The following is a 14,028-nucleotide window of genomic DNA, read 5'->3' on the forward strand; positions in this document are numbered from 1 at the left end:
GTCACCTGAGAAATCCCGCCTCTTCCGGCCCTTTTTCCGGCGGCTGGGCGAGTTCGCTCCGCTCGGCTCCGGGTGCCAGGTAGCGAGCGCCCAGGATTTCAGGTCCGGTTCCGGGCAGTGGTAGTGAACTTTACCCCGACGCTGCCTGTGGGTGAGATAGCTGGACTTTGAAGCCCCAATAGTTAGATTGGCTCCAGGATCATAAAATCAAGACTCTCAAGAGAATTTGTATGAATCCTACCTACTTTTTATAGCGCAGTGTCCTCTTAATTCTACTTCTTGGGAGAGCATATATTTGCCCGTTATTAAACACCACTGTCCCCTCCCCTCCCCTTTCTCCAAATAGAGTGTAAGTTCTGGAAGACGGGGACCTTTGCTCAATTCTTTTATTAACTTCATGGCATTTGGCAAATGTCAGTGTCATAGCAATTTGCACATGGGACTATAAAGCTCTTAGCAGGTAATTATTCACTACCTCTTCTGTCGGCCCTCTGCATCTGGAGGAGGACGTGGGTTTAGTCCCATTAGAGTAGCACAAGTGCTTGGCACATAATACATGTATAGCAGATGAAGAAGAGAGGGAGGAGAGCAGAAGAAGATGAATTGATACCTTGGTATCAAGGTTATCCAGGAGGATAATCATGCCAGCTAATCTGAAAATCTAAGCATATTTTGTATTCACAAATAAATTCCTTAAAGTAGAGGAAATTCCCATTGTGGGTAGAAGGCAATACTTTAAGGATAATTACCTTTAAAACCGTAAGTCTCACGATTGTTACTCATCAAATTGATTCTCAAGTCATTTCTATGTTTCTGTGTTCTTTTATGTTTGTCTGTTTTCTCTGAAGGCAAGATGACCAGCCAGTGTGAAGGAGCCCATGCTTTTGACAGTTCTCATTTCAAATACATGCAGTAAAATCTTGATGAAATAGAAACCCACTGTTAAAACATTTTTCTTCTTATGTGCAAAATAATCTAATCAAAATACTTCAATCCCAAATACTTGTCAGCCTTAAGAATAAAATGGCCTGTTAGTTTACCAACAAAATGAGTTTTACTTGGGAATGGCAGAGGAATTGCGTTTGAGGCATGGAAACTATGGCAAAACATAGGCAAGTCTGGAGAACAAAGGCCAGGAATGTTACTTTACAGAGAAACGGGAAGTTGGGAGGGGCTGCTTTGAAGGAAAGTCCATTGGAGGAAATCAAGAGTTCAGGGTCGTGACAGTTTCTTATTGGCTGCATTGTTGGTGTGCAAGGAGAACATCTTCCACCCTCATGCTAGAGAAGTTAAGTAAGCATCTTCCTGCCCAGGGATGTAAAATAAGCTGCATAGGGTGGTATGTGCTGGTGTGTGCATGAAAGCTCCTCCTTCAGGGCTTCCTTACTCCACTTTAAATGAGATTTTCCTTTATTAGTTTTCACACACTCTAGCTAATTGACAGTGTACTATGAATCACTTTCATTTGCACTTGGGTGGCGCACACAGACTCTTTCAAAGCATGATCATGTCTGCAGAGTCCAATCCAGATTCCTGGAGTCCACAATATGTTGCGTAAACTTGTGAGATCCATCCCAAATGGCCTGCCAATTTTCTAACAAAGTTGCCAAATAAAACATCAGAATGAAGTTAACAACACACAGGGAGGCTTATTTGGCACTTTTGGATAGAGAAATGCCTTTGAATACTTCTCCAGGCAACAAAATTGTTGCTTTCTTTCCAAATGCTGGGCAAAATGTGTTATGTAATAATAACGCAATATTTTCACCTTGTCAAAGGCTTTCATATATTTGGAGGAAGAGCAAAAAAAAAAAATTACTCTTTTCTTTCTACAAGAAGTTTTAATTAGAAACAAAAGACCACCAGAAATAATATCTTTAGTATAGTGTATTTATAGGAATGCATAACTTGAGATGTACATTTTGAAGTTTCATCCATAACTTATAACATTTACTGCAGTAATAATAACAAGACAGCAGGTCATCACTTTACAACATCACACATGAGTGATTTTGACTTACAAATAAAATATTTACAACCTACCTTTACAAAACGACGTTGTGTGCATACAAAATGAACAACTGCAGAAAAATTTAAAAATAATGAGACAACCAAAAACCCAGAAGATACACTTAAGGCAGACCAGCAAGACACCGAAATAATTAAGGCTGTGGAATTCTTCTGCACCTTGAAAATATAGAGCTATTTATCAATACTGTGGAGTGATTTTAAATCAATTGTTACAAGCCTGATGGAAGTACGTACTTATATGTATATGCATAATGGTCCGTATGGGGAAACCTGTCCACTTATGGATAAGGCCCTTTATCTGAATGGCCAGAGAAGCCCACCCCAAACTCTCAAAAGACTTGGCGGGGAGGGGTCACTCAAAACCAAGAGGTGCCAGTGAAGTTTGCAAACCAACGATTAAATATTCAAATATAAAGATCCTTCTGACTCCAGGTAAAAGGAATAACCTATATGATGGTCCCACTATGTTTCAAGCTTTGTTCATTTGGCTTTGTAGACTTCAAAAGACAGCAAATAATTCCCCAGTGAGTAGAATCTAACTCTACCTATCAGCCCTAATGGTTTTGAATGGCCCTAGATGGTTTTCTACTAGAAAAATTGACACACCTGGGCTGTCTTCAACTGGATAGATTTCTGCATATGAGCAATAACATATACATACATATTATACACTATATACATGTACAGATGTACATATATCCATATTCTCCAACAGTTTGCACTTTGATCACTACTGTTCTCTGACTAGGATCTCATTCTGAAGAACAGGTTTAGTTTTTTCACAGTCTTCACATTTGTCCTAACTACTAGTTTTACTCACCTTCCCCACAGAGTAGGCCGCAGTTTGGCAGAAACAGAAGTAAAAGCACCAGGGTCAAAAAAATCAAACACAGAGATGACAGATATGGCTTAAGTTAGTAAGAGAAGATGTATGTTTTGTTAACTTCAAATTCATAACCACAGTCTTTGAGATCACAGTAATAGTCCCCATAACACTCCAGGATGTGGCTTCATTTCTTGATGGAAATCAGGCATTGATGGAACTATTATACTAGCTATTCCTGGGCTAGCAAATTCGCTTGCTTAAATTAAGCCTCAGGATTGGGACTCTGAGAATTGTTATTTGCACTCTTTTCTACCACCCTCCATTTTCTCAGCCATCCTCACTGTCTGAAATAACATTTATCTGAATAAACAGTTAATCTTGATCATTTGAATAAAAACTAAATCTGACCACATTTTAGAATCTCCCAGTAAATAGGCTGACAGGAAACACAATAGCCCATGAGTATTAATTTCAGTCTTTCCATAAATGTCCCTTAAAGATGAAAATTTGTCTTAGAGTAATTGTTTTTTCCTCTCCTCTAACTTCTACATGCACTGAAAATGAGGAAGAAATGTCTTTCATAGAAAATATGGCCTGTGATATTTCTGTGTTCTACTATTTTTGTATAGATTTCTCACATGCATAATATTCTCTATTAAAGACGTCTAATGCTATGGACAAATTTCAGCCATTTTTAATCCTCTAGAATTAATGAAACAACTAAGCGCCTTACAGTTTTTAGAAAATGGATATTAATGTGGTAGCTCCCCTTTTCTTAGTGGAGAATTGGTAAACCTTATCTTTCCTAACTCCAACCTGGGTTTAATCATTCATTTTCAAATGATCCCTAGATTTTAAATAGTTAAGAAAAACTGTAGTGTAAATAAATACACTGAAAACACACATGCTATGTTTGCCTAACCCAGACTCCACAGAGATGCTACACAGGAGAGAAATAAATAAGGCCCACATTCCTCAAAACTGAACAAGGAAGTGGTGAGTTTGCACTTTTGCCTTACTACAGAGACCCCTTATGTTTGAAATATTTCCTCTTCTATCAAATTCATGGGACAAGGTTTTAGTTAATACACAGAAATAACCACCATCTAGTTTATAACATATTTGCTCCCTCATATTCTCACAAATCTAAATTTCCATGCTCTTCCACAGGGCAAGAAAAAAGTAATGACTAACTCACGGGCACTAAATCATGGAGACTATGGAAAAGCAAATATGCTACTCCTGAAACACCTAATTATCTTTAAAAAAAAATCCAAGGTTTTCCCTCCAAAAACTAACAGTGCAATTCATTTCTACACCTGTGCATTTAACTTGCCTCATTATAGATACCTGTGAGAATCTGAAGAAATGAGTTGTGATATCAGAAAATATTTTATTCTCACTTCTGCCCTCCCAGTGAGGAAAGTGGCTCTTTGGGCTCTTCTCTGTCAATTTTTCTAGAGCATAAAGCTTGAGAAGAGCGTCACGGTTGCTTTGGAGGGCATCTCACTCTTTGCTTCTGCCATAAGACATACTGGAGAAAACAGTTTATTGACAAACACTTCATCAGCTCTCCTAACCTTTTTCTGTACACAAGCTTTTAAATGATTGAAATTACAGGCTAAGACCAAATAACATTCAGACAAAGAGCACCTAGTACTTCCAATTAAAATTAATTTATAGAATTTAATCTCATGAGTTTGCAAATGGTATCTAAAGACATGAATATTGAAATCCTGGAATGTTCAAAGTTACTATCGATAAAATTCTTAGCACTGGCAGTGTGTAGCACTTTAAAAAAATCAAAGTATCTTGTAGACATCCCAACTAAGGTATTTTCCCAACATTCCTATGAGATTAATTCCTCCCTCCATCCCCCCAACTCCCATTTTAACAATGGGGACATTTGGGGCAGAAAAAAACAAAGACTTTCTGTAAGAAAGGACGAATCAGGAATAGCTGAGGTTGAAACTCAAGAATTCCTGGGCTCACCCTATGTTCAGATGGTTTCATTTAAAAGATATGTTAAAATAAAGAAAACATGCTGCAGTATCAGTCAATCTAAATACAATGAACTTCTTTATCTCCCATCCTCCCCCTCTGAAAGGCACTACTATTTATAAAGACTTGTGAGCCACAAAGCGGTGCAGCCAGCTTTTCCTCTGCTTCCTCTACTCCCCCAAGAGTGTTTATGGCTGTCAGAGACCTGAAGGACACCTCCAACATTATGATTTTTTTCTTAAAAATTTTCTCACATTCAGCTGTAAGTGGATATAAATCTATTTAATTTGAAACAAATGTAAAAGATGAAGTAAAGTATTATACATTAGAAAAATTATTGTGGGTTGTCCCTGATCTTTTCCTTCTTTCTGCATCCCACCCTTACAAAACAAAAACCCCCAAAACCCTATGCAATGAATATAAGCCAAGCAAGAAACTTGTGACCTTAACCAACATTTATTTTTCCCATTTCAACTGGAAGTTCACTCTTACTAATTCCTAGTTAAGTTTTGATTGCAAGAACTACCATAATTATAGTAGAAGGGGACTATTTCCTTGTCTCTCCCCTCTTCTCTACCACAAATACTGTATGTGTACATATATCCTATTAATAAGTATCTCTGCCAAAATAGGTACAAGAAAGTGGTTCCTAATCCTTCATCCCTCACCACAGTTGCCCACAGAGCAACCTAAAGTGTATTTCCCAACCCCATCTTCTGGGATTCCTTGTTATTTCCAACTTGCTATGGAGAATTCTTGAACCAGGAATGCTATCATCTTATCCCTGTTGTGAAGGACCAGGAGCTTTGCAGATAGGATGCCTCCTTGTTAGTTTTCTTCAGTTATCAAACTATATAAAATATACACCCTTTCTTTTGGGGCCTCTATTAAATCCATTCTACTCTAATGATTGTACTTTGGGTCCAGTTAACAAAGTCATACTACTTTTCATTTCTCTGTCCCTCCTCTCCTATCTCTTCACTTCCCCAACATGTGTACTTGGGGGAGATTCCAAACAACCTCCCATCTGGACCATCCCAACTCTGATGTAAAACCTGTTATAAAAGCTTTGGCTCTGCCTAATACTCTGTCAACTGCCCTCCCGACAACACGACTTCATTAATGCTCTCCTGTCTAGTCTGGACACCATTGTCCTTCTCAAGCAGAAACTCAGCTTGTCTCCTACATGGTCATAAAAACTCACAATGACTCAGCAGGGGGCTCTTTATTCATCATCCACAGTGGATGGAACAGAACTTGCCAAGCCATACTGTACGGATACTTGGAATCCTCAGTGCCTGTAATCTATCCCATGATGTGCCCTAGGGACCAGGCTTTCTTCTTTTTTGTTGTATCTTATAATGAAGACATGTTTACTAAAAGAGTTTTTAGTAAATATGTTTTATATTTCAAAATATTGTATCATATAGTATTTGTATATACCTATGGGTTTGAATGAAGAATATGAAGGGTTAGTCAAGAGAGAGCTCTGAGGAAGGGAGCCTTGATGACCCAGGGCCATATGAAAACTAGGAAACAAATACAGTCGGAGTCAGTTTCCACATATTTGGTTAATCCTGAAAATGCATAAGTGCTATCTAGTCTTATTGCTTGTACTTTCTACTAATTTATTAATCTATAATCTTGGATGGGATGAGGTGGAGGGTGGATGAGGAAATTGACTTTGATACCAATGGAAAAGAATGATGAGTATTTTTAATTCTACATTTCCACTGTGGGAATAAGTGTTTTTATATATTAAAGTTCAGGCTTAGTTTCCATCATTCCTCTTAATTAAGATAGGTTTGTAGTTCTATTTATCCTTCATAAACTTTCTGCTTGCACTTCTGTGCTGCATGATTTTAATTTTCTCAATCCTACTACAGGAGAGAAGCGATGCCATTAAACCTGATTTGGACAAACAGTTAAGTTATATTTTTAAAATAGCATTTGCATAACAGCAATTTAAAAAACATTCTCGGAAACAAAGGGTGGATCATGTACAAATACAAAAACAAAAACTCTTTCCCAAAAACCAAAAAAAAAAAAAAGAAAGAAAGAAAGAAAGGAAGAAAAAACCATGAAATGCCCAGGTTTAATTTTTTTTTCCCACCAGTGGAAAAAGGGGCAGTTCATAATCATCTTGTACAGAGAATATACACCAGAAAGCAGCGTTGGCCTCAAAGTGCAATTAGTCCTTTTAGCCCAGGGAAATATTGGTGGCTGAGTGGTGATAGATATTGCAATCACAGTTAAAACTCAATGCTCTGTTAGGGTGATGTATCAGATTTTATTCCATGGCTTCAGAAAGGACTTGGGACCAGGCCTTCAAAAGGCCTATATGGCTGCCTCCTTTTGGTAAGCACCCCTTCACTTCCATAAGGGGTTAGAAATAAAGCAGGCCAGCTTTCGGAGGACTGCATTCTGCAGCGGCAGAAGACATCAGAAAGCATTGTTATGTTGTTCACAGGAACTGTAGGAAAGGTTTCTATTTGCACTTTTGTATGAACCTGTTTTATTTGTTACCTATTTCAAACCAAGTGTAGACATAAAAAATAGCCCCACACCTCTTACTGTATTTGGACTTATTTCCTGGCAGGCTTTCCTGCCAGATGAACTCTGAGCTGCCAGTGAATCTGGGGTAGCATTTCATAAACAGAACCTAGGTTAGTCAAATACCTGTGACTGAGAGAAAAATCTTCTCATTCACAGATTGTGAAAGGGTAACATTGCTTTCTCTTAATGCACAGGTTCTGGTAAAAGAGTTCTATACAAGATTTATAAAATGCTCTAAAAAACCTGTCATCTAATTGTGCTTAGTCAAAACAATGTAATGCTTCAGTAAATAAGTCACTGTCTTAACTGGAGTACTCAAAGTTACTTATGATTGATTTCATATATATCTCTATATTATAAAACTCTGAAAGCTGAATGCGATATATTTTACTGTATGTGTACATGTATCCTATTAAGAAACTATATCTAAGTAATCTAATCCAGTATAGTTGACATACATGACATCTCTGTTAAATAGAACTTTTTGCTTAAAATTTCGGCAAAGGTGGAAACGTTTTATACTCACTTCAGTGAGCTGAAGTTTTGCCCAGTTAACCACTCATTTTGGAACACGCAATTAAAATTTCATAACAGCTGCTATTCTTCTTATCTTTGCCTCTCTTTTGAATACTTTCCGTGACTCTTTGCATCTGTATCTCTTCCGGATGACCTTCTGAAAAGTCCCTGGATTTAGGGTGATTTTACTGCTGCTCAGACCCTGAAAAACCACTGAAGGGGTTTAAGAGGTACATCTCTCAATCCAGAAAACCACGTGGAGTGAAATAATGAACAGAATTATTTACAGACACATTCAGTCTTGCTTTGGTTCACACTGCACTTCCATGTGAAACCTCGAGGGCTGGGAGATGGCTACGTCCCTTGGTTTACCCGGTTGACAATGTAGCTCTTGACGTTGGGAATAGGCCGAACGTCGTTCTGGTGCTTGCGGCGCTCTATGAAGCATGCCAGGCGGGAGGTGTCCAGGGGGATTTTGGAGTAGCTGCCGCTGTGGGGCTGCAGCCATGGATGCTGCAGGCAGGTGGCTGCCGTGGGCCGCCTCCGAAAGTCTTCCTGTAGGATCACATTGATGAAATCTCTGGCAGCATTGCTCACGCCACAGAAGTACTCATGGGGGAAGCTGAAATCCACCCTGCATACGTTGATACATGTCTCCTCCTTGCTCTCATCCAAGAAGGGGGAGACCCCGCTCAGCATGACATATGTCAAAACCCCGATGCTCCAGATATCAGTGCCCAGGGACACAGGGATCCCTTGGATCACTTCTGGGGCAGCAAACTCAGGGTTCCCAAGCAGGTGGTGGATGTGGAAGTGACCTGAGATCTGGACAGCGTCCTCTAAGTCAATGAGCTTCACTCGAGGCACTGGAATCCGAAGGTCAATGAGCAGGTTTTCAGGCTGCGGAGATCCAAGGAGGCGGGGATAAGAGAAGGCAAGTTCAGCTCTCTGTTTTGACTACCAGTAGGACTCCATCCATTCAGACACGGTTCTGCCATTCTTTGATAAAGCCTGTAGTGTATGGGACATTCCCTATGTTCAAACTGAACTAAACTCTGAGGTTAAATGGTGCTTTAGGGAAGTTGTTTGACATTGGAAATCATGTCTTCTTAATTAGCCCTTACTTGCCATTAAATCAAGAAAAGAATAAATTATTTATTTTGCACTAAATCAAGAAAAGAATAAATTATTTATTTTGGAGAACAGGGGCTTCTTTTTGAAAAAGATGGTGACATTTAGTGGATTCCTTCTATAAAGTTAGACAAAGTGGTTAAAGCCTCCCTACCTTCTCTAAACCCCAGGTGTCATGTGACTCTGGAGTGTTCTCACTAATTCACGAATAACACACTTAAATTGTGACAACCCATTTTGTGTTTAATATTCATAGGGATTCTAATGTAAGTAAATAAAATGAGAATTTACCCCCCTCAAGGGTAATGACTGGCAGGTTAGACTTAACCATTTCCCTGCTAGGGTTGCTACTTCTTATTACCTTTATGTCCAAATGTGCAACCCTGCAGTTGTGAAGGTACTGCAGGGCTTCCATGATGTCTCGTATGTAGAAAGCTACTTTTTCTTCCATCAGCTCATCATGATTCATAAGGTAGTCTAAGAGTCGGCCGTCATCCATCCTGAAAATAGGGAGGAAAAGACAAAGGAAATATGTTTATAGAGAAAACAGAAAAATAACACACACAAAAATCTGTAAGTTTGCTAACATTTCTCCTACTCCCTATTATAAATGAAGATCAATGTTGCAACACATGCGTGTTTTAGTTAGAGCCCAAAGTTAGTGCAATGTTCAGAACTTATATTAAAAAGATAGATAGATAGATAGATAGATAGATAGATACATAGATAGATAGATAGATGCATGCATGCTTCAGGGAAGAAATCTGTATAACCTTAAGACACATTATGTTTCGTTAACTTTTGAAACTGCTCACAAGGAAAAAGGTCTGACACCCCTTTAAGAGAGGTTAGATTGCAAAATAGAGAAAGGAGGGAGAGAGAGATCTTGCAATTGTCTGAATAACTGGAATCTGGTGGCTTCAAGGAACCTCATATATGTCTTGCAAATAGCTTTTACTTGTTAATTTTTAGTTGGGGAAAAATAGAAACTAGGCAAAGTTTGATCTTGGCATTCTTGACCCCCCTTTTGAATCCCATCCCTCTTGGGCAACTTTCCAATCTTAAAAACTATATCTGAAAGCCTGGTACAAGGGGCCAGCCAGACCTGGATTCAAATCCTGGTTCTGCCACTAACAGGTTGGTGGCTTGGAGCAAGTCATTTAAACTCTCTGTGTTTTGGTTTCTTCATCTTTAAAGTAAGAGTAACAACAACAACAATAATAATAATACCTATTTCATTATGAGGACTGTCCAAGGATCAAGTGAGACAATGAGGCATTTAAGCATAATTCTTAGCAATAGTAAGTGCGCAATAAATGGCAACTATTTTCAGGTGCTCTGGGCCCTCTTTAGCAGGGAGTGACCAGATGTCAGGCAGCTGGTCTCTAATATGCATTGGGCCATTAAGGCCCATCCCCAGGAAAGGCCCAGGCAGAGGAGCCTGAGCCAGAGTCAGAAACTACTTTTGAACACAGCTGACATCCCCCTGCCAAGTTTCCATTCTCTTCTCTGGCTGTTCCTTCCCACAAACTTGTTCTCTTCTCCTGCTTTCCTTGACAGGATCAAAGGCTAGGTCCCATGAAGGCCCCCTTTGCCTTCCTCTGACCCTGCCAGGGTGGGATAGGGGTGGTGAGCATGGAGTGGAGTAGGACTGGGCTTGTTAGATGCAGCCCCCTGAACTTCTTAGGGCATTTTAGGGAGAAGTTAACAGTAGCTCTACTCTGAGACCAGAAAGTCTCAGCCACCAAGTTCATCCTTAGAGCTCTTAGATAATGCAGATGCCCAGGTCCCTCCATAGACTAGGGAATCAGAACCTCAGTTGCCTGGTAGAGAAAAGCTCTACCAGCAATTTGGATGGCCACCAAAGGGGTACGCACAGTCATGGCATAACCAGGGTTTAGCTCAGGTACTGCCTCTCCACAAATCTTCCCTGAACCTCAAGTCCAGCCAAGCCCCTCTCTATGTTCTCACACAACTCTCTCCAAAATATGCATTTACCAGACTATGCTGAAATCATTCATTTACCTATGGACTTTCTCATTAGACTTCTAACTCCTCAAGGGCAAGAAATGTAACATTTCATCTTTGTTCCTGCCACCCAGGCCCAGGTCTACACAGTGGGTGGCACATAGTGAGTGCTCAGTAAATGTTTGATAAACTAGTTCAATGCAATATTCATCTCAGTTAACCCCTGCAACATCTCTGAGAAGCGGAAACATCTTCAGAATTCACAGATGAGGACCCTGAGGCCCAGGAAACTAAGTACACTGCCCCAAATCACAGAGCTGGAATTAGAACCCAGGTTCTCCATGCCAAGAACAGCTTCTTTCCATTACTCTGTGGCAGCCTGGTAGTCAACACCTTCCCTCAGAATGGTAATTGACAAGTCTGAAGAGGCAAAGGTTCTGGGTCTGCTGTACCACCTTGGTTGGTACACAAGTGACAATACCTTTTATTGGAACTCAAGTACAACATGTTGTCACTTGTAAACAAACATAGTTCACTGTCAACAGAATGTACCTTTTGAGTTAGGAAGCTCTTAACAAACAGGTTAGGCTCCGAAAGGCTGTTTGTAAATGTATTTATGAAATCCAAAGTGACGCTCTTAACTATACTCCAATAAAAATTAAAAAAAAAAAGAACTGGACTAAATAGCAAAGCATGAGGTCAGAATAAGTGGTTAATGTGCATATAAATGAAACTTATTTTTATCAATTAAAAAAAAGAAAAACAAAGTGACAACTTACCAGCTACTACACAGCTATAGAAAGTTAAGTATCACAAAAGGATTATAATTACTAAGTGACGGTTTTGTCTCCTCTTGTTTCTTTTCAACCAGTTAAAAAATGTAGCCTAAGATGTTTGCATTTTGGCTTTCTTTTTTTCATCATAAATAAATTTACAGAAAGTTACTGCTTCGAACCCCTCCCTCCCCCACCACACACACCTAGACTAACAAGCACACAAGGGCAAGACTAAAATGACAGTTGAAAGGTGTAAACGGAGGTGCTTCTCTACGGAACGTAGGTTCATGTGGAGCCAGACACAGCACTGGTCTTCGGTGTAAATGTCTATCTCCTCTCCAGGCACAGGGCCTCATCAACACCAATCAGACAACATTTCTACGAGGGCTCCATACTTCTGAAAAGATTGTTCTCTTTAGCCTCTGTAAGATCTCCCTAAACCACAGAGCACGATCTCTGTTCTTAGCTTGGGAAAGAAGTGGGAAGGATGTGACCTTATTGGTCTATTCTGGGGCCCAGTATGTGGCCCCAAGTATATGGCTGCCTGAGTCCCTAGAAAATCTGGAATGAGTGGAAGGTTTTGAGGGTAAGATTCTACCCTTAAAGGAATTTCTTGGGTGGTAGATTGAGGATGCTATGGCAGTGGATAGATGCACAAACCCCTCTCTTTCATTTCAACTCCACCCCTGTCAATAAGCCCATTGTCAATAAGCTTTTCCTAAACTCCTGCCCAGCCCAAGAGTCCATAAGAGAAAGAAGATGAAAACTGGAGTGAGAGAGATGTGGGTTCAAGTCCCAGCTTCTCCATTTCCTAGTTTTAAGGAGCTACTTTTAATGATCTTCCTTATCCTTGATTTTCTGATCTATAAAATGGGAATAACATTTTTATACAGTGGAGGGGAGAGTGCATGTTACATAAAACACTCTGTAAACTAGAAGACATTGTATGAAATGTAACTGCCATTTCCATTAATTGTGGGCAAGAAATAACCCAAATAGCTGGGGACCACCTTCGAGAGATGACGCCTATACTTACAGTTCCAAAATCAGGATGTAGGAAGTGGGGGACTCATAGGTGTCATGGAGAGTGATGTACTGGGGATGCTGCAGGTGCTGAAGTAGGGCAGCCTCGTGGGCAGCCTGCTCTTTTTTCTTCATTTTTTTGCTAACAAATTTCACAGCAACATCTTTGCGAGTAGCTTTGTGAATGCACTTCTTTACTATGGAGAACCGGCCTCTGGAAAACAAAAGGGAGAAAGTGTTTTGCCAAGATTCCTCAATCAACTAGGTATAATTTTATTCAAGGATATGAGAAGTTTTATCCGAAGTGGTTAGACAGTAACATTTTATTAGGAATCTACTTTTCTGTATTTTTAATTATAATGTTATCATTCAGAAAAGCCATCTTTCCTTTCTTAGCATTTTAGGGTTCTCTGAGATGCAAAAAACTAAATAATATTTTTAGTCAATATATTTTTCTGTCATTTTGAACATCAACCACAGGTTCAGTTTTCTTTGCTGAACAGAGTATATTTCTATAAAATATAACAGTGACAATGTTAAAGAAGGAGGAATTCTGCTTTATGGTAATTTCAAAACATTTTCTAAAGAGGCAATTTTTTCATTTTATTTTATATTTATGATCCTTCTGTTACAGAACATTTCCAATATACACAAAAGTAGAGAGAATAGTAGAACAGATCTTCTGTGCACCCAGCAGCCAGCTTCAACAATTATCAACATTTTGCCAACCTTTCACCTATTCTTTTCCCACCTCCTGCCCTTTTTTTTCTGGAGTGTTTTAAGTGCATGTTATTTCTTGCATAAATACTTGGTTTGCATCTCTAGTTGACAAGGACATTTGAAAATATATAACCACCATGCCATTTTTATATCTAACAAAATTAACTGTAGCTGAAATAGACAGAATGGTTCCCAGACTCACCTGGAGGCCTATGGAAGGTAGTAAGAGAGTGAGATAGATGGAGAAACTGGTCAGCAATGGAAGCAGAGAGAGGGAGGGTCAAAGAAGTGACAAGGCAGCATCATCCAAAGCCTGTTCATGAGGTGCCCTAACCCAAGAGCAGAGGAATGAGCAGTCCAAAGGGCAGTCCACTCCTCTAGCAGAAATGAATGCATCAGACACCATGGCCACTACTAAGATTGTCCAACAGACTCCTTGACCTGGCTCTGTGTTCACCAAGCAACTTCCTGATAATAATA

At 39.6% G+C, this 14,028-nt stretch overlaps 1 protein-coding gene across 2 annotated transcripts in view; it reads right to left on the reverse strand.

Annotated features, from left to right (window-relative positions):
* Positions 1–6,935: 6,935 nt before the first annotated feature.
* Positions 6,936–14,028, reverse strand: part of KALRN (kalirin RhoGEF kinase) — a 655,634-nt gene continuing 648,541 nt past the window's right edge. For both annotated transcript variants that reach the window (XM_036850143.1, XM_036850145.1), the window contains 3 exons: positions 12,842–13,042; positions 9,423–9,561; positions 6,936–8,830 (listed from right to left, as the gene is read on the reverse strand). In XM_036850143.1, coding sequence (XP_036706038.1) covers positions 8,285–8,830; positions 9,423–9,561; positions 12,842–13,042 — 886 coding nt within the window. In that variant the 3' untranslated portion in view covers positions 6,936–8,284. The remainder of the gene's footprint in view (positions 8,831–9,422; positions 9,562–12,841; positions 13,043–14,028) is intronic.

This window comes from Balaenoptera musculus, chromosome 4 (genome assembly GCF_009873245.2).
Source record: "Balaenoptera musculus isolate JJ_BM4_2016_0621 chromosome 4, mBalMus1.pri.v3, whole genome shotgun sequence".
Classification (NCBI taxonomy): domain Eukaryota; kingdom Metazoa; phylum Chordata; class Mammalia; order Artiodactyla; family Balaenopteridae; genus Balaenoptera; species Balaenoptera musculus.